Source organism: Etheostoma cragini, chromosome 16 (genome assembly GCF_013103735.1).
Source record: "Etheostoma cragini isolate CJK2018 chromosome 16, CSU_Ecrag_1.0, whole genome shotgun sequence".
Taxonomy (NCBI): domain Eukaryota; kingdom Metazoa; phylum Chordata; class Actinopteri; order Perciformes; family Percidae; genus Etheostoma; species Etheostoma cragini.
The window spans coordinates 5271622-5292486 of NC_048422.1; the positions used below are offsets into that span (position 1 = coordinate 5271622).

General features: G+C 39.7%; 2 protein-coding genes across 5 annotated transcripts in view; both read right to left on the reverse strand.

Annotated features, from left to right (window-relative positions):
* slc30a5 (solute carrier family 30 member 5) overlaps positions 1 to 9593 on the reverse strand; it is a 12197-nt gene extending 2604 nt beyond the window's left edge. Inside the window, exons 1-12 of the mRNA XM_034896619.1 lie at positions 9013 to 9593; positions 7584 to 7706; positions 7401 to 7467; positions 7183 to 7268; positions 6605 to 6692; positions 6404 to 6491; positions 6224 to 6300; positions 5309 to 5479; positions 4164 to 4452; positions 2215 to 2423; positions 625 to 782; positions 399 to 528 (exon numbers count right to left, since the gene is read on the reverse strand). Coding sequence (XP_034752510.1) covers positions 399 to 528; positions 625 to 782; positions 2215 to 2423; positions 4164 to 4452; positions 5309 to 5479; positions 6224 to 6300; positions 6404 to 6491; positions 6605 to 6692; positions 7183 to 7268; positions 7401 to 7467; positions 7584 to 7706; positions 9013 to 9089 — 1563 coding nt within the window. The 5' untranslated portion in view covers positions 9090 to 9593. The remainder of the gene's footprint in view (positions 1 to 398; positions 529 to 624; positions 783 to 2214; positions 2424 to 4163; positions 4453 to 5308; positions 5480 to 6223; positions 6301 to 6403; positions 6492 to 6604; positions 6693 to 7182; positions 7269 to 7400; positions 7468 to 7583; positions 7707 to 9012) is intronic.
* A 640-nt stretch (positions 9594 to 10233) lies between these two features.
* LOC117959639 (annexin A1-like) lies at positions 10234 to 17085 on the reverse strand. 4 transcript variants are annotated; one of them, XM_034896894.1, is made up of 12 exons: positions 16996 to 17085; positions 16792 to 16904; positions 15982 to 16087; positions 15611 to 15705; positions 14777 to 14890; positions 14477 to 14567; positions 14106 to 14242; positions 13534 to 13627; positions 12145 to 12240; positions 11078 to 11136; positions 10560 to 10682; positions 10234 to 10447 (listed from the first exon to the last, which is right to left on the reverse strand). In XM_034896894.1, the coding sequence occupies exons 2-12, from the start codon at positions 16858 to 16860 to the stop codon at positions 10391 to 10393; spliced, it is 1041 nt and encodes a 346-aa protein (XP_034752785.1). In that variant the 5' UTR covers positions 16861 to 16904; positions 16996 to 17085; the 3' UTR covers positions 10234 to 10390. The 4 variants fall into 4 exon arrangements, with proteins under 4 accessions (XP_034752785.1, XP_034752786.1, XP_034752784.1 ...); XM_034896895.1 differs by having other exon boundaries at positions 15988 to 16087; positions 16996 to 17081; XM_034896893.1 differs by lacking the exon at positions 16996 to 17085 and having other exon boundaries at positions 15988 to 16087; positions 16792 to 16923.
* Between the last annotated feature and the right edge of the window lie 3780 nt (positions 17086 to 20865).

The following is a 20865-nucleotide window of genomic DNA, read 5'->3' on the forward strand; positions in this document are numbered from 1 at the left end:
CACACACACACACATACACACGCACACATACACACACAATGTTTCTGTATTAAGTATTAAATATGTTTGTTTATCTATGTACGCACCTACCACCAATGCAAATTCCTTGTAAGTACTTGATAATAAAAAAAATCTGATTCTGACATGCTTTAATTCAGATCATCAGATTTCAAGCTTCCAATCTTTTACAATATGCTTAACAACCGTCATCATTAAACAGACATTACCCACAAATGAAGCAGCCAGGAGGCGTGTTTTCAGAAGTTTACAGCTACAATGACTGAGGTGCGGGACCAGCATGATCAGGACATACCAGGACACACACAAATGTTACTAAAGTTCCATCAACCACAAACATACAGCCAGCCTGCTTTTAGTGGTAGATGCAGTTAACTCACAGTCAGCATGTCTGTGTTTATATTAGGAGGGTCCAACACACGGGTCACTGACTCAACGAAGACAAAGAAAGCGATGACCATCAGGAACAGGCCATTGATAAATCCAGAGAGTATTTCGACACGACCATAGCTGCAACATCAAAAAACAAAGATTCAATTTTTAAAACATCCAACTGAATTTGAAATGCTTTGAATGTTTCCAATCATGATTGATGATGACTTTTACCCGTAGGAGAAGATCCTGGTGGCTTTCCAGCGAGTCATGAGGGCAGCAAACAAGCCGAGGACTAAAGCCGAGCAGTCAAAGAGCATGTGGAAGCCGTCAGAGATCAGTCCCAGGCTGTTGGTCCAAACACCATAAAACAGCTCCACAAAGGTGAACGCCTGAAACATGCAGGGCAACAAATCTCACATTTGGGGTGGCAGTAGCTCAGTTTGTAGGGAGTTGGGTTGGGAACCGGAGGGTCACTGGTTCAAGTCCCCGTATGGACAAAAAAAAGCTGGGAGCGTGGATTGGTGGCTGGAGAGATGCCAGTTAACCTCCTGGGCACTGCCAGTTGCTCTTGAGCAAGGCACCGTACCCCCCCCACCGCTCAGGGCGCTGGTTCAGCTGGCAGCCCACTCACTCTGACATCTCTCCATGTATAGTGCATGTATAGGTCCTGAGCATGTGTGTGTATTTCAGGCCTGTGTGTGAGTACTAACAAAAAGTGTGTACACAGAGTGTAGTGTAGTAATTTCCCCATTGGGGACTAATAAACAAATTAAATCTAATAAAATTTACTCCAAATAACATAAGACAATTTGAGGTCAAAAGTCGGGAGACATAAATATTTAGTGAAAACAAAAAAATGAAATTGAAATATTTGACATCCATATATGTCTCAAAACCGCCTCTGCGCTCCCAGAAAGCTGTGTTTTAGTCACATTTATTTGAGTCGTAAACAGTCATTTAAATATGTGAAGACAACGAGATCAGACATATCAGCTTTTAAAAGACCACGTAAAATGTTTAGTCCTCTGCGGGTCATTAACACCCCCCCTACAGTCTTAGGAACAATAGCGAGGACATATTCTCCTTGTCCTCTGTAGCTGCAAATGTGCTTTTCCAACACAACTGTCACTAAGATGTTGCAGAAAAGCAGTATGTCGAGAATATCATTGCAATAGCTGTCGTATTTGGATTATCAATCTCTATTGGAAAGTTTACATTAATATACTTCATGAACTCAGAACTGTAGTTTCTAACCCCCATGGTCCACCGGGCGCGTCTGTGCTGCCCTCCGGCAGCGACAGAAATCGTGGCCCTTCCAGTCAATGCTTGTTATTCCACCACGCGCGTCGTGGAGCGTCCCAGAACAGTGTGCGAAGTGGCTCTGCGCTCCACTAAAGATAGGGCGCCGGGTCTATTGTTCACGCAGCCGGGCAGGGAGTGAAACAGCGAGAGCATCCAGTTAGAGACCCCTTCCCCCCCCCCACCACCCATATATTCTCTTGAACACCACATACACTTGGGGGAGGACGGAACAAGACGGCGCAGCCAGAACGCAGCACAGAGGAGCCTGGTGGAATATCCTGGTTAAAGTACTGTTCATAACTTTGATGTTATTGTCATCGTTCATGTATGACATTTTGCATCCCTAATAATATGCTCTGTGCTTTCTGTTGTTTTTCAATTTTATTTACAAAGCTCCATAAATTCTAATGTAAAAAACTATTACTTTTTTGTAGTGCTGCCAGTAAATACCCCCCCCCCCCCATAACTCTTGTTTCAAATCATAGGTCAGTTGTGTTTTCTTCCTGGCACTGTACGTACCAGGTTGAGACACAGGAAGTAGAAGATCTGTCTGGAGTCGTATTCCTCCAGGATCTGTTTCAGGGAGTCTTTGATGAAGCGCGGGAGGGACTGCGATGTGTGCTGCAGGGCGTCACCCATGAAGTTGTATAGAGGGGTCCCTTCAGGCGAGTAACCCACCAAGGTGCCCTTCTGGCCTTTCTTTGATGGGGACGAGAGAATACTGGAGGCTGCAGAGAGTGGAAGATGATACAATTAAGGAGAATAAATACACGTTTAACTTAGCGCCCATATTATGTTATTAATATTATTATCATTCATTTTCAAGTTTGTAATTGTATTTAGAGGTTATATCAGAATAAGTTTACATGGTTTCAATTTCAAAAAACACCATATTTCTGTGGTACTGCACATTGCTGCCCTCCTGTTTTCACCCTGTGTGTTTAGATCTCTGTTTTAGCTGCAGAGTGAGACATCGCACGTCTATGCTATCTTTGTTGGGAGTTGCACATGCACAGTAGCTAGGTAACTAGATAACTCTTTCTCCAGCTTTGGTCAGTCCAAGGCAGGATTAGCTGGGAGACTTCTTCTAGACCAGGGTCACTTTTGGAATACCTGCACAACAGGGACAGGAAGTAGTTCTTTTGGATATTATGGTTAACTAGTGTGTGTTGTAGCAGTGTTTTGCCAATGAGATGCTAGCGCTAGCATGTGCTACAGCATGTGTTACAATTGTCTCGACTGGCCGTGCAGGTTTTTAACAGCTCACCCGGAGAATGAAGGCAGAGGACATTCAGAAACCTGCATCTCATTCAAAACACATGGATAGTTGTTTTTCCAAGTCTGTATGTGTTTGGAAGCAACAGAGACACAAAATAACACCCCAAATCGCCAAAAGTGATTTTTTTCCCATAATATTGCCACTTTAGAATATGGACTGAAAGTACAAGGAAATATAAACGTACCTAATAAAGCCCGACAGAAGGATTTTTAAGTTGGATACCAATATTTGGTTATTTAAAAATCCAATATGCCGATGAATATATATTTTTTTAATCCAGAAATGCGTTAAAAAACATAAACAGATTTCCCTAACATTAGTTATTTGTAGTACAACAGAACAGAAAAACATCAAAATATATAAAAATTCTGATAAATTAAATGTGTAAAAATACTAACTAAGATATAAAGATAAGAAACTTAAAGTCCTTTAAAAAACCTGTTAACAAAAAATAAAAAATAAAAAATCAGCGTTGCCAACAGAGACGTTGTATCACGCCCCTTGTTGGACAAACTATGCAACGGCAAGCTCAGTACATGGTTGACAGTCGGTTTTTATTTTTTAAATAATTAATTTATGAGAATAATTTATGTGTCTATATTTATTTTATTAAATCGGCCATTATAAATGGCAATACAGACAGATCGGGAATTGCCTAATATCGGCCCACCAATATATTGGTCGGGCTATAGTACATGAACCTACAAATGCTTTGCCAAAGCTGGGCACGTACACCCAAGAAGTGAGTTTATCTGAGGTTGGTTTTAAACGGTGCCGACTGCATGATAGGAGACTCCACAGTATATTGTTTTTTTTATCATCAACACTATATCAACTAGTGCCATGGAAACACTGTACGCGAAAAGCTGCAACATGTAGCGGAAGACACTGATTTTTTTCTTTAAAATGTAACCATCATTGTCATCAATGTTGAAGTGATTTCCTTTCATTTGCTTTAAATTCAACCAGCAACTTGTTGCATATTAGCAGAATAGCAGCTGAAATGCAGAGCTGACTACACTTTAATATCTGTTTATTTATTGCAAGTAATACTGTTATCCTGATATTCAACAACATTATAGCATATTTTCCTCATATGGTACAGCCCTGGTACATGATGATTAGAATTCATCAAAGCAGCTCCATCATTTGAGCTTTCATCCTGCTGACTCCCACAGCCGGTACTTACCCATGATGAAGAAGACGGCACTGACTATCACTCCTCCGGAGAGCACGTGCTCCGTGCTGAGCTGCTGGGGCGGTTTGCTCATGGAGCGCAGCTGATCGGTCAGCGGGTGAGTCCAGAAGTTGGCCAGCAGCAGGGCGCTGAGGAAGAGGGCGACGGTGCCGTAGCGGGCACACCTGGGTGTCTCCATCTTTGTGTTGCAGATGGCCTCGACATAAAACTCCAGGATCATTACAGAGAGGATGATCATGCCGAACGGCAGGATGAGGGACGACCAGGACTCTACTTTACTCTAGTGTTGAGACGGAGTGACAAAAAGAGACAGCGAGGAGGTGAAACTAATTGTCTGAGTGAAATAGACAAAGACAAAAATAAAGATCTTCTGAGCGTAAACAGACATAGACTCAACTAATTCACACAACTGCTAGTCTGGCTAGTGTCATTTCTTTTAGTCTGTGGCCCAACAAGCTAATGATGTCTCCAAGCTGCTCCAAAACATGCCTTTTAGATGAATGAGATGAGTATATCCAGTTGTTCCTCGTCCCTGTTTGCTCAGCGCTGTTACATTGTTAAGTATGGGAGTCGGGAATTTTCTACCAGGAAGGTATTGTAAACAAATTTTGTGATTGGGTATATATACTTTGTCGCTGTTGGGCAGAAACGTTGTATGCCCATATTGCATCATTTTAATTTCTTTTTATAAATCAATTCTAGTGGTTACTCTATTACATCTGTCTGTGGGTTTTTACAAATATTTAAACAGTGACGAGGGAATTCCAATTTCAAATTAGCTTATCCTTAAGGGATCATTAATAGCGACACCAAACTGCATGGCAATCTGGCTAGTAGATATCTTCCTGTGGATCAACGCGTTGGACAGACCACCAGCAACAGGTAAAAGTTAGGACGACAAGACTAAAGCAGCCATTCCTGTGATTTATTATTGAAACACCACCTGGTTTGGTTGTTAGGTTGAGTACAAAATAAGTTCTCCCTGGCTAAGTCTAATTCTCATTATGCCTCACTGTAGTTTTCTAACTTGCATTCTTTCAGATCGTTGTGAGTTTGGTGATGCCTCACAGTTCTCCAAAAGAGCAAAACAAACAACATGCATGCTTGTTAAGATTTCTCCTGTTCTGTGGACTTACTTCTGTGGTCGCAGAGAGCACTATCACCCAGGGCAGAAGCACAGCAGCAGAAACCAGGTTGTCGAGGGCATAGAGGCGTTTGGCACCACCAATTTCCACTGACAGCTTCCTGGAAGCCGTGTGGAAGCCCACCTTCAGGCACAGGGAGGCCACCAGCAGCACCACACCTCCCTGATGGGAAGAACACAAAGACAGAAGAAGGAAACCCATTTAGAAATCAAAACCAATACTTCACTATGTTTCTGTAGGCAGCCGGTGTTTTCCTTTGGTTTTCGGAAGACTTAAGCAAGATTTATGGCTCTGCAGGGGCTTTATGCAGAGTTTACGCCGTAGCCTACGAAAGTGGCCCGAGGTTTATACTTATGTGTTAGTGTGTGTTTTGATCTCATTAAAAGAATAGTAGGCATGTGCGTATGCGTGGGGAGAGTATGGTAGAGCGAGTGAGAGAGTGATGGGCATTAGCTGCCACAACGTGTAGTTACATTTTTTGAGAGGTGTACATCTGGCTACGGTGTAGTGGTCCATCAACCTACGCACATGTATTGCAAAGGTTTAGGGGTGCTCCCTTTAAGAAATGTTTTTCTTTCCAATAAAATGAAATTTCACCTGATTTTAGACCATTATTACCTTATCTGGGTCTAAAATGGAGGAAAAGCTAGATCAAATAAATAAAAATATGACACTCAAAAAGCTTAAAGACATAACTTGCAAAGGAAGTTCACAGGGGTCCAACTAGAAATTATACTGTGTGTCTGAGAAAAGTCATTTAGTTAGTTTTGAGACATTAATTATACATTCATGCGGCTTAAGCGGTGCCCAAAACGGCTTGGTTGCTGCGCCTAAATCTTATGATGGAAGGGAAAACACTGGCAGCACTGAATACAAAATGTAATGTGTGACCCGGGATTGGCTTACTTTATGGTCTGCAACTCCTAAAAATGCAATGGTAGTGTAAAGGAAATGAGTGAGCGCGCTGTCATGATGTCCCTCAGCTGGTTGAAAGACAAGTCAAGGAAATACAATAATGAACAAAAGAGAAAGAGAACAGTAAAAACAGCTGTAACTGCTGCCCTTTATAAAAGGAGCTAAGGATACGGTGCTCAGCCATCTTTGCCATGAGATCATCGTTGTCGAAGAGGAGGAGGCAGATCACAGCAATGATGAAGAGAGCAGCGCCTCTGGTCTGCCCAGTCAAAGAAAAGCACATCAGATACTTCTACCACACTGAAACCACAGTCTTTTTAATTGGGATAACGTTGCATTCCAAAGCAGTTGTGTAATATAGTGGCCCCCTACCTTGGATGGCCCCCCTCCCGAGCTTGTGAACAGGACAGCGAGGAGAGCAATGACCACCACGTCACTGTGCTCAAAAAGCAACAGTGTCCTGTAAAAGACACAAGCCACATTTAAATCACGCCCTGAACACACCCGAGTCTGCATGAGCACACACAAAATGCTTAGGCTGTTCAATTAATTTAATTTTAATCAGCATTTTGCCTGCTAATGATCACAAAAAAAATGTGATCAAGAAAAACTTATTTTGCACCATACATTTAGCAAGTAAACTCTTATTTTGTCTTGTATTCTGAATTTAGAAAAAAGGGAGAGGTATTAAAAGGGAAATGTCACAGTTGTGTTTTCAATGTACATTTGTTTAACTGTTCCACTGCTTTTTTAAGTTAAATAAATGCAACATCTTTCCAAAAGTCAATGTTTGCAATATTGTCCAAAATAATAGTGATTGTGATTTCCCCCATAATCAAGCAGCACGGCAAAATACTTAAACACAGAGTAAAAAAACACACAAATATGCTCACATGCATGCAACCGAATTGCTGCATTATAAAAAACACACTTTTATGATGACATTTTACCTCAGAGGTCCACAGAGCGTTAGACCGAAGAAGCCCAGGAGAGATATGATGCAGCTGAAAACCGCATGCTTTAGTAACTTTATCCACTACGGAGAAAACAGATTTCAAAAGAAAACAGAGTCATCTTTATGGTAGGTTGAATTCAATGGCTTTATGAGGGCATTGATATGTTACATTTTATGAGAAAATACCTTCCAACAAGAGGAAATCCAACAAACCTGTCTTTTTGAGATGACTTTGCCAGAGGAGAAAGGCTTTTGGAAGAAAAGCAGAATAACTGCACTCCTGAGAAAGGATAAAGGTTACTGTGAGCATGTTGTCACCTTCCAGAAACTAAATGACTAGTTCAACTAAACAGATGAAATGAAACCTGGACAAGTAATAAGCGGAGGACTACTCACCCCAATTTTAGTATAAAGATGAACTGGACAATGTGAACAACTTTTAGAATGTCGTAAGATTCAAAGATCCCAAGAGCCTTGAGGACCTTGGTGACAACCAGTAAAACTAGGTATCTGGTTAACCTGAGGAGGAAACAGAGAGAACAATATATCACTGAAGAAAACACACACATTTAGTTTCTTGTACTGTTACTTGTACTGTGAGGATTTTCTTCTTTTCTCTGTTTTACATTATTAAAAATGGAAACTATTTGGAGTTTGGACACAAGGAGCAACTTGAGATAAGATAAGATCCTCCTTCATTGATCCCCAGTGGGGAACTTCAGCTGTTACTGCAGTACAATAAAAACAAGGGAAATAGTACAGATAGGTATAGGAAGTAACAGAAATAAATAATGAATAAAATTATAAAGAGTATTTGGAGACAAGTGACTGAATGGTAAAGTAGGGGGTTGATAAAGTGACAGTGGTGTGGCTGATAACAGCAGAGTAGGGATAGGCCGACTATCGGGCTGTTTTTGGGGAGTTTGCAGATTATCTGTATCTGCGTTTTTTATGCACGATAACCGATAAAGTTGATGAATTCAAAACTGCACTACTTTGACTCGGCTATAGCTCTGTGGATTTTGTAACATTCTAAAATTTGGATTTTGATTTACAGATTTGACCTGATTTAACTCAAGTTTTTAACTGTAAATTTTAAGTATTTAAATTATTAGTATTTTGAGTCCTCCAGCAGAGTCTATTTAAATATTGCACACCGGACTAATATATGACATGGTTAAGCATTTCAAAGACAAACAGATGTATAAAAAAGGCCTGGGCATCAGGCATAAATCAGGAAACTATGAACACTTTAAATACATTTGCATTAGCCCCTTGCTCAGTTTGTAATTTTTATTAACTTCTATAATTTGTTAATTTGCTTTATTATTTCGATAGGCTACTTCTATTTCTTTATTTTACTGTGTTCATCATTTCTATAAGGGATATGGGTAAAATGCTAATATTCCGTTCAGGAGGTCGGATTGTGTTTTAGAAAGAACTCATACTTTAGAAAAATAAAAACTTTATTTTGGAGTTTTCAAATTGAGTCACATGTTATGTATTTTTTTTACAATGTTATATTGTTTAATAATACAAGAGAAAAAATATTAGTTTTTTTAAACACACTGAAAACGAATGAAAATATTGAATAATTAAATTTTATTTTTATTTTTTAATATTAAAAACTCATACGAGTTGTGAGACGCATGGGCATAATAATAATAATAATCAGTAGATGCTGAGAATAACCATGAAATGAGTTTCAGCTAGTGTCTTGGACCTAAATCAACAGTTATACATGAACTACAGCTACAGTAAAAATACAAGCAACACCTCACACCGGTCGGATGAGATTAATGGAAGATTAACAACAGACACGTACCTAGAGTTTGGCACTTCGACCATGCCCAGTTTCCCCCCCGAGAGTACGTTGCTGCTGTATTTGTCTTCCATCTTCATCCCCAGAAGTCGACCAGTTTGAGTCCAGCTGCAGTATTTATGACCCCAGTATCCCTAGTAACATTACTGTAACCTGTACTAAAAATTAAACCACAACCCCTTTACCGACGAAGAATATGGCCAGGCTCCTTCTGGCTCTTATTCATTCTTCCGTTTAAACATAGCCAACTGAAACTGTAAAATAAACTGTACAAAGGCATGAACCTACTTCAGTCAGCTGGCAGCCTTTTGCCTGTTTAGCTAGCCTGTTAGCTAACGTTAGCATGCCAGTAAAGTTAAGATATTGTCCAAAGTTTCTAGCTGTGACAAGTCCTCTGTGTACACTGAACGTCAAACAAATACACGTGGTCGCTTAGTTAAATAGTTAACTTCTAGGTTGAACTGGCCACAAAAACAGAGTCCGCAATGAAAGCATAAGGAAAAAACGTCCAAGCTGGGGGAAAAAAAAGCCAACGCACTTCCGGACACGGTAAAGTCCACGTCACGTGCATGCGTGTGTTCGCGAACGTTGCTCCTGCGCAGTTCAAGTTTCTGCGCTGTTGCTATGGTGATGACGATGATGGTGGTGGAAATTACATGAAATCAAAGTAGACGGGCTTGGATTTTGGCCATTCAAGTAAGTTATGTTCTCGTTTAGGCTGCTTATGTTCAATGTTATGACCCACTTACAGACTTAATTCCGTTGCACTAGCTTACATTGTTAAAAGCTTTTCTTTAATAAAAAAAAAAAAAAAAAAAGAGTCAAAAGTGAACATAAATGATTTTGCTTTAATTATACTTAGAATACAGACTTTAGTGCCTCATGTCTTAAGTCAACATGTTAACCTATTGGCTAATATGTTGACTCATCAAAATTATATCTTTTAAATCCAAATATCTAATTTTAGCTTAAAGTAAACATTTCCACTTGCTCTTTGACTTAAAGCTCAGATTTTTTCGTTACAAAATTCAGACTCAAATTTTGACTTCTTACAGCTGACCTACTTAAAGTATCACGTTTTTATTATTCCAAAGATCTATGGAAATTATAGAACACCTCATCTTGAACAACAATTTCTCAGGTATTCAAGCAAATACGGTTCCCATAAGGCTTTGACAGTGGTCAAAAAAAGCGAACACATGAAAGATCAGGCATAACAGGTACGTATGATATTTTATTCTTAGTGGGATTACATCAACTCAAGACAGCTTGGTTACGGTATTTGTATCATTTGGAAAGCTGTGAGACTTCACCGCCATCCGATGGACAAGCTGGCCTCCAGGTCCAGTAAAGTGGTTTCAGAATGTCAGAAAACTGAATTTCACTCAGGTCCACACAGTGCAAGCAGGCCGCTCTCAAAATGTTCCTTAGTCTCCCTCTGTGAAACAGATTCAAAACGTTCTCAGCTGAAATACTGTTTATATAATCTTTTGTTTCTGGACTAAATAAGTAAAAGAAAATTTTAATATTTCATAGATGTGTCATTTTACCCGTATGGCCTCCTGGAGGCTGACGCCATACATGGCCTTGTACTCCTGCACGATCTTCTTTAGGTCTACTTCAGAGCGGCTCACCAGCACCCGGATCAGAGTGTCCTCATTTGTGCCGGCGTTCTGTGAATATGTAAACATGCAAATCTTCTCACTCTGCAGGTACCCTACTAAAGTTATGTACCCTACTATGTCCGTGTACGTTTTGGTTGCGTAGCCAATCACCCCAGTTAAGCAGGGTTTTATAGAGTTTGACATTTATGCTGATCATTCCTCCAAAATCTGACATTTTAGTGTCAGCTGCAGAATTAGGACTCATATACAAGCCAATTTCTGATAAGTCAAGTCAATTTGACATATTGTTTGCATGTGCATGCATAATATTACTTCTAAAACATTGCAGAGCAGGCATTTGAAAGAAAGACAAATGTGAGAAGTAGTTTTTACAAATGAGATGAAAACTGGAAATAAAAACTACATTCAACAGACACAGTAGGGTAAGAGATATTCTCACACACCTTCATAGCATGATGGAGTTTCTCAGCGAAGAAAGCCGAAGTGTTCCAGGAACATTTTACTAGAATTTAATGAGACAAACATTCACAGTGAAAATATGCACCGTCCATATGATGCTGTGTGTGACAGCTCAGTGTTTATTCGTTTCCTTTAATAATGTGTTATGTTCAGGCTAAAGTAGTTGAGACAAGGTTTGTTGTTAAGTCATGGAGTCCCACGGTGGAGACTAGAATGTGCAGACATTATCATTGGGTATGTCCAACTCCATTTCATGCACTTCTCTTCACTTCCGCTTGTTCAGCTAATTTTGTCTATTTGTGCATTTAAGTTTTTCGGTTTCTTTATGGATTCCACATGTTGCATGAATGAGACTTTTTGTTACACCCTTTTGTCCAGCTAGCAGTTGAAGTAAAGCATTAATTTGAAAATTTGTGTGAAATGTCTTTTTGGTGACCCTCTAACCTTGCCTTCAGAGTAGCCATGTTGCAAAAAGTATACAAATACACTAGAAACATCATAGTCTAATGGGCAGGCTTCTATAAAACCACCTTCAGGACATACATTGTATGTTTGGCCCTGTATTCCTCTCCAGGACAATGCCTATTCTCACACCGTTTCTATAATGTGGATAACAGCTTGTGGTCCAGTTAACAGCTTCTCCATGTAAATTTAATGGGTCAAGCAACCCTCAGTGCTTGTCTAAGGACAACATAGTCTCAAACATTACTAAATTATAGTAATTGTCCATAACTGAATGTGCAACAATCACGGGTAAAGTTTGGGGAGGGTAACGAATCCTTAGTTATTTAAAGAGATTAAAACACTTAAAAAAAAAAAAAAAAACTCTGGTAATCTACTTCATCCAGACTGTGGGTGTTCTTCGACCAAAATTGATTAACAGTGGCATCGCAGCATAAGCAAATAAGTGAATAAGTGAGAAGACCACAATTCAAAATAACAAATCTCATGTGTTCCACATGTACTGAAAAGCTCTGAAAGAACTCAGTCATAAAAAAATATAAAACTACATTGGATCAAATCATGAAAGAACTGCTGAAACCCTCCTTACCGATGTCAATGAGACAGTCCTCAATGTCTCCCTTCAGCTCCAGCTGCAGGGCTTTAGGTAAGGTGAGGTCACTGATGGTAGCATACTGCTGGAACGCTAACAGGAAGACAGACAGCAGGTAGTCAGGGTGTGTCATGCTTGGATTGAAAACAGGTTTGTATTGAGATATTACATATACTACAAACATTTCTGGAATAATAAAAAAAAAAAAAGCCTTTGCCTTTTTTTTTTTTTAAATGTATGTTTAGACGTGAACTGCCAGACATACTCCAACTCAGGGATGTCAAACTAATTTTACATCATGGGCCACATACTCATAATTTGATCCCAAGTGGGCCAGACCGTAAACTACCACAGAGTTAGTCAGCTTGATGTTGGCAAACCAAAGTTGCTTCTGATATGAACACACACACACCTTGCTTCTCTCCCCCTATCAGATCTAGCCATCCTTTCCATTAAAAGACTGAAATTCCCAAAAGAAAAAAAAAATTGAGAAAGTACAGTTACAGAAACAAATAAAAATTGGAAACCAATTATTTCTCTGCAATTTTCACACCAACATCCAGTGGGCCTGATTGGACCATGTGGCGGCCAGTTCTGGCTCACGGGCCATATGTTTGACACCCCTGCTCTAAACAGGAATTAACAATGAATCGTTAAAATTTAAATTAATGACTTCAGACGTCACTACGTCTTAGTTTAAAGAGATTTTCTATTTAGTCATTTTGATGTGGGACTAGTTATTAGTTTATTTTAGATAAGACAATTTTAGTTCCACTTTTAAAGGACATCTGTTTTGCACAAGAGGAATTTTGTAGCTCATCCTGCAAAAAAAATAAAAATAAAAAAATAAAAATAAAAAATAAAAAATAAAAGAAAATCCTGAAAAAATGTGTACTTAAAAATTGTATCAAATAGTGAGTTGAGTGTTTTGTTAAATCCCTACTAAAACATCCAGCCAAAGTACAAAATATGAACAGTAACCATTTTGCAGTTAGAAAGCCGTTCTTGTTCACACCGGAGAACATGGGCACCAGGCATCAGACGAACTGGAGATGCTTCTTAAACATCTCCTTCACAGTAATGTTTTTGCTTTATTTAACTTGTAAAGTATGCAGTACAGATACATGGAGCATTGCCATGTTAAAAGACTATGTACATAAATATAAAGAAATCTACTAGAATATATTAAACTCCACAGACAGTTTTCAGCAAACAATAGACTGAATAGGTCCTTCGCTGGTGGGTGTGTTCACCCTGTTACCTGAAAGAGTGTGGTGACACTTGTTTTTCCAGGTGTGTGTGTGTAGTCTTTGAAATTAAGGTCAGAGTGAGCCTCTGGTGAGTCAACCCCAACAGTGGAAGCATTCACACATTTCCATCACTCACTTTTGCAGAGCTGCGGTGCGCTGCGCGTGGTCAGGATGTCGATGAAGGCAGAAACATTGGTTCCTTTGATCTTCTCACCTGCCTCAAACAGGACCTACAGAAACAACACGCCATTACCAGGTAATATTGTTCTCGCCACACTTTAACATGAATGAATAAGTCTAACAATAGTCTATTTCTTCTTATAACTGATCCTACAGATAAGCCTGATGTTTCTTCTTCCGCCGTGCCATAGTTCTAAAAAAAAAAAAAAACTATTCAAAAGCATGTCACTGCACCACTGTTACACCTTTCGATGTGTTCCTTTATTACAGTAAACACTGGTTTGTTTTGACTCAGTCCCACAGATGCAATCCTGCTGCAGGAAATACTCCCTAGAGCACCAAATGTTTAGTAATCCACTGCTGAAAATAGTCCCCAACCAATGCATTATCTAGTCCTGTTTGAGTAACATTTGATAAATACTAGTGTCCAGCAGTTTTTATTACAAAATGAAGTTAATATTTTATAGTCATTTTGTTTTTCACAATATGTTGAAAATAAAGAGTTAAACATCAGCCTTGTGACTTTACCTCTGAGTCCCTTTTGACCAGATCGTTGTTGATTTCCGTGCTCTCGTCTTTATTTGCCTTAAGCATGGCCAGGAGGGCCGTGGTGAAGTCCCCCCTGGTCTCTGCCTTAATAACGTCCTCCAGCTCCGTTTTGTACACTGAGGAACAAAGACCATTTCAGCACTAAGATGATGGAACAAAGTGGGACTGCAGCAGGTAAAACTTTAAGGCCTACAGTTGTCATGACTGGGACATTATGCCGTCTAAAGAATTCAGCGTTGGGCTTCTGCTGCATGCACGGAGACACTAAAGAGTGTCAGGTAAAGGCATCACGTTTTGTCAAATGTGAAAACCTTTCAGGACCTTTGCTTGTTCACCAAATAACACAGTACCTTCTTTGTAGACCCTCTTGATCTCTCGAATCTCTTGATTTGTTCTTGATGCCAGAATCTCCACCAGGATGTGTTCATGGGTGCCCAAACCCTGTTGCAAGAAAGAAAATGCTGGGGCTGACCAAATGCAAAACATGTAATATAACAATACTTTTATAGGACTCTTTAAGACATAATTACAAACTATTAAACAAGCATTAAACATTAGGGATCAAATCGATAACTACAGAAAGTAGCACAGCCATGAAGAGGGACACATATACATATGTGATATTTGGTACATAAGGCGTTGATATTTACCTTTGTGGCCTTCCTAAACAGGTAGGCATCAAAGTGAGCGGGCGTTGAGATCAGAGCGAGAGCCAGATCCTCCAGATGTGAGGAGAGAACTGACTGCAGAGCTTTATCCAAACTCTGCAAGATACACCAAGGCATAATGTCATCGTAAAGCAGACTAAGACTGCTGCAGAAATTTAAAACCATAGTGTGTGTTTTGGTTTAGGTTACATCTGCCACACTGCCTATTTTGAGTGGGAGAGTCTTTTATAAAAAGTAAAATAAAAAGTTGTCAGACAGTTGTCGCTATGCAACCTGATGCACCATTGTGATTTGTTACATTAAACCATCTGAGAAGCTGTCATTGGGAAAGGGCAGGGACTATTAAATAAAAAGAATTCTGGCAGGTCATTTGATGAACAATCACATCAGCCATTGCCACGCAACACCAGAAACAGTCCCACACCAAAGCCACGCCCATAGCTCTGACCGCATACTGGTGGTTCTGTCTGACAAGATGGATTTCTGTGTCATATGTGATCCCACAATGTTTGCGTGATCCTGCATGAATATGCGCATTTAAAAAAAACGTCTTCATCACGCGACCTGAACGACAACGAGCAGGAACAATAAAACTAGATTTGGGTGAGGTACAAAGGGCATCGAGTTGTTGTTGACGACTTTCGTAATAAATGTTTTTTTTTTTTAACCTTTATTAAAATGTTCATCTACGACATGCTAAAACATAATATCCTGTAAACCAGACATCTGCAAGCTCATGTTTCATTTGCTCTGGCAGATATGGAGCGAATTTATCTGACCACATCGACTCTGGCTCCATGAGAAATGATCCCTCACCTGCCCAGCCGAGGCTTCATACACAGCCTTGATCTTCTGCCTCTGCTCGTTGCTTCTCTTCACCAGGATGGCAAAGATCACATCCTTGTCCACTTCTGTGAGGGATACATTGTACTTTACTTTCTTTAAAGCGCTTAGAGAAGAACATTTGTCTCTTTAAATAAAAAAAAAAATCTTAGAATAATGAAAAACAGAAGGGCAGCTTGACTTTCATCCCGTTTAAAATGGCTTACATTGAGGAAATGTTATTCACATTTTAATTGTTAGAGTTCTTTACCTTTAAATTGTACACCATCTGCAAAAACATTAACCACCCAAACTTTAAAAAAGAAAAAAAGCATGAGATCATTTTTAAGGGTTATCCCACATACTTTTGCTTTTAATGGCACTCTGAAGAGTGGAAGCATCACTCGTGGCGTTGAAGTTTGGATAAGGAGTGACTGTTCCGTAATAGGGGGGTTTGGGCTTATCCTTCACCTAGAACAGCCAGAAGTACAAATGATTTTGTTTGATGAAAACTTGCTGCTACAAGCCATCAGGAATTTGCAGCTACACCTCATTTCAGTTTTGAAAAGTATTTTTTGATTCATCTCAGTTTGATCCTAGGGCAGAGTGACACAAAAGATGGCAGTCAGTCATTTTATATGAAAAGAAAAGGGTGGAGTCTGTGATTCTAATCTATCAAATGCACAGTCTTCTGTCTGTTGGTGTTCACACATAGCCTTGATCTGTAAACGGGAAACAAATTGGCTCGGACCAAGCAACGCAACACTAGTTCTTTCATGCTCGTGCACGGGACAGGGGAAAGGCTATGGATGTAGAAAGAGAAAGGCAGTGGGATCCAGGGGCCGACGGTAAATCAGACACATAGCCTACGATTGTTCTGAAGGAGCACCGACGGGCGAGGTGTGTTTGTTTGGGTGTTGAGCTTGAATATCAACATTCTTTCTCCACTGTCGCAAGCTCCATCTTTAATAGGAAATCCAAAAACTTAAGTGTAAGCACCTGAGAAAACAAAATCTGTCCTGCTTCTTGTCAACTTTTACATAGCTTTTGAGATATTTAAATTGCAAAACCTTAAACTGGAGGGTGATCGTATAATAAACAAAACTGCAGTTAGCCAGCAGCGGGGGCATCCTGCTGTTATGTGACTAGTTGTAGCTGAGTGACCTGATACTCACTGTGACATAGCTGTTGTCAGGGTCTTTCTGAGGGATGACATTATTGAAGAATTTCTTGAAGAAGGCCATGATGCTTGACTGGAAAAGTTTAAACCTAAACAAAAACAATCGCTGCCAAGAGGGCAAAAGAAAACAAGAAAGAAATACTAGTAATTTGCAGTTGACTAAAATATGTATGCATATATTTAAACAACCAAAACCAATACCTGTGGCACTGCAGACAGTCTTCCCACACCGGTTTAAAGATCCCAGGTGTTGATTGCAGTATTTAACTCCCTCTGCAGTGTCTCCACCCATCTGTGTGCGAGGTTTCTTGTCACCTGCAGAGGATCGGCCAATCGTCTGCCCCCTCTCAAGACAACATTCCTGCAAGGTGACAGTAGAGGTTTTGGGCCCTTCTGACAGGTTGGGTGACTCTTCTGTACAGACTTAAATTGTAGATTTCTAAGCTCTCCACCCTTTAATAAAACAACACTTGTTGGAGCTGGCAGTTTAAGCGCTCCAAATACTAACCAATGTGTCATACCGGCACTGGATTCTTCCTCAGCCACGCCCACTACTCATTCTCCATTCAATCAGTATCATTGTCCACCATCCCCAGCCTATTAGCACTCATCACCTGTTGCCTGTTGCCCGCTCGTTAACCCATTTACAAAAAACTTCTCCAGTCCTCAGTGGTTGTCAGTGCTTGGGTCTAATTGGCATGTGGGTTTCCGCAGTTGCGTCAGTGTGGTGCCAGAGCTTCCAGTGGTTTGCACCTCTTAAAGTGCCCATATTCTGCTCTTTTTAAGGTTCATAATTGTATTTTTAGGTTGTACCAGAATAGGTTAACATGGTTCAAATTTCAAAAAACACCAGATTTTTGATGTACTACGCATTGCTGCAGATCCTTTTTTTCGCTGTGTGTGTTCAGGTCTCAGTTTTAACTACAGAGTGAGACATCTCACTTCTTTAATATTTTTGTTGGGAGTTGCCCAGTAGCTAGGTTATGATAAAATCATCTAGCTACTGTTTTTCCAACTTTGGTCGGGATTAGCTGGGAGACTTCTTTTAAACATGGTAGTAGTTCTTTTGTAGATTATGGTGAACTAGTGTGTGTTGTAGCAGTGTTTTCCCATTTAGAACGAGCTAGCATGCTGGAGCTAGCATGTGCTACGGTTAGCCACCTCATCTTGGCTAGTTACGTGAAAAGCCGTGGAGATGTTGAACAGCTCACCCGGAGACTCACTCAAAACAGCATGGATAGTTTTTTCAAGCTTGTATGCATGTGGAAGCAATAAAGACACTAAATAACCTCCAAATCCCAGAAAGTGATTTTTCTTTCACAATTTGGCCACTTTAAGTCACGCAGTAATACTTCTAGAATTACTAAATGTGTTGAGTATTTTGTGAGGGAGCTGCACCAAGTCTGAAACTGCCCTGAGTGATGTCTCTTGAGTCAGTGGGTGGATCCCAAGAATCTTATTTGATATCTCCTTGCTTGAACCGGAAGCCGTTCTGGTCTGTCTTAAAACTCCAATGGTGCATTCATGTCACTTGGGAATATTAGTTAGCGCCCTTGTGATTATATTGTTCAGGCACCGCTCCTGTGATTAAGTTGTTTTTCCAACTGCCAGCGTTCACGTTGTTTGGATGCGTGTCCTTCTTCTGTTATTCTTGCATTTGGCATAACAACTTGTTGCACGACTACCACCAACTGTTGGGCGTAGCTTTGAGCATCCGGTGTGTGAGAACACAGACGCCACAATAACAAAGATTTGCTGCTGTTTTCTTGTGCAAGCATACAAACAGCACATCGACACGTGTTTGTGTTTTATGACATTGAACGGTAGAGAACATGTTTTTTATACATTGGCCTAATTATGAATAATTTGAAAACTGTTATGTCTGTGTATGTTTCTTGGCAGAGGCGTTTGTCCACAACAGTCTATTGTCATTTAAATATTTTCAGTGAACCAAAGTCGGTCACCAACTGTGAAACTCGGTTAGCAAACGAGCCCAAGTTTCCCACCTCTGATTCCCACATAAGGTGACGTGAATGATTGTTTTCTCTGGGAAAACTGTTTTTTCTGATGCCCAGCGAGGATTGAAAAGCGAGGAGTGAGGACGTCTCATCCGTCTAAAAACAAATTTCCTCGTTTCCTCTCTCCTCGCATCATTTCCCAGTCTCTCCTGTGTTTCCAAGGTGGGACAGACTAGGATGCGAGAAAAGCAATTGAAGGACACATGAATGTAATTAAAGGACCTGGGACATACCCAGTGTCAGCTGGGGCTGAAGGCTACAAGTTTAAAGACCTCTGTAGCATCATTGCAGATTGAACAATCTCCAGCTGAAATATTTTTTTATATATTTTGAAACAAACCCATCTTGTTTTTTTGTGAATCAAGACTGGGGATGTAAAGGACCTGACATGTCTACTTTGTGACATAAACTATGAAAAAATTTACTAAAATAAAGTAGGATTAAATACAATTAAAAAACGAACATGTTATTAAAATATTTTAAACTTTATTTAAAGTCAGAATCATACCATGAATTACAAAGTCAGTGTAAATGTGAGAGAAAACTACATTAGCACACAATAACTTCTGTGAATATTATAGATGTAAGCAAGGTGTCCAGATATATGGAAATAATATACAAAGTGGATATTATAAAAAATAACAAACTATTATTTTATATATCAAAACACGTCAGATTGAAATAATTATTGTAATATTGTAGTTAAACCATGGCCCAAACACAAGAGTGTGTGTTTGAACTTTTCTATTCTATTCCCTTGCTCGTCATTTGAAACAGAAAATCCCTGCACTTTGATTAATTTGTTGCACCGGCATTTGTACTTTGCATTTGTCTTTACTATATTATGTGTACACAATTTATACAGAGTCTGACTAAATTAATATTGATTTAAGTTTTTCAAGGTTTTCAACAGGATCTCCCTTTCTTCCTCAGCAGACGTGTTTGCTGGGTTGCATGGTCGTCAGTTTGGTTTGTAATGTGCTGGGGACAGAGATGCTTTCGGAAGTGCATTTTCAGAAATGTTGCGTACAATGAGGCATTCATTTTTTTTCCTTTGCGCAGGTCATGTTTTGAAAGACACTGTCCTGTCTACACTAATGTAAATTAATAAAAATGTACACAAAAATGTGACAATGTCCAACACATTTTATGAAGAAGAAAGTCTTAAGTTTAAAGCATTATATGACCCACTATGTTCTGCTTCTGTATCCATGTAGACAACTGTCAACAGCCGTGACATCAGACTCAGAGAAAGAAGCTACTAAAGGAAAATAGGCCTGGCCTACCATGTTGAAATTCAGTGAGCAAATGTGTGGCTATGCCTTTTGCTACTATTTTGATTGAATTCCTAGTACAATTGACCATATCTAGAACAGCTGCGGCAGCAGCAGAACAGCTGTGTCTGTGCCTGCCCTGTGGGGATTGAGAATTTTGTGGATTTATTTGTGGATTTGTTGTCATCCCTCACTCAAGAATTATATTTGTTATGAACTTCCTCTTTTTTAACTAAACTGAGCTTGAGGTTTTAAATGACTCATTAAATTACTCATGACAAAATCTGATGGGTACGCGTCCCCACTGAAATTGGCGCCTATGCTGGGTTGCCATATATAGTTGATGATGACAACTGAGAAAATTCCTTTCACTTACAAAGACTGAGATGCGGTTGAAAGCTCCAGAAAAAGCTTGTACATGTTGGTTAAGTTGCTAAATTGTTGTTCCTAAGAATACAACTCTTTTCACTCCAGTACGTGGAGTACTTTGGGCACAGAAATTTCTTTAGGATTAAATAAAGCTCTATCTTCCTGTATCTGATCTAATCTGAAGTACTGTTGCTGTGGTTACCTACAGCTCAATTCTAATTAAACACTGACCAGGGTGTCCTGATAGAAACAGAAAGCTACCAGCCAATCAAAAGTTAATATTTAAAGTGGCCATGGTAATGTAAGCGCAATTAATTGTGAGACTGTCAGCAATAGCAAACTCAAATGAATTTAGCTATATTGCCTTCATCTCTGTGTCTGCTCATTTTTTTTTTTTTACTTCATAGT

Bases quoted from the DNA above. Each gene is read 5' to 3' on its own strand.
- LOC117959639 (XM_034896894.1), bottom strand. From the start codon at position 16,860: ATGGCCTTCTTCAAGAAATTCTTCAATAATGTCATCCCTCAGAAAGAC. The intron at 16,088-16,791 runs GTGAGTATCAGG...TGGCTGTTCTAG, and splicing joins CTGACAACAGCTATGTCACA to GTGAAGGATAAGCCCAAACC. The intron at 14,243-14,476 runs GTACTGTGTTAT...TTTGTTCCTCAG, and splicing joins CAAGAGGGTCTACAAAGAAG to TGTACAAAACGGAGCTGGAG.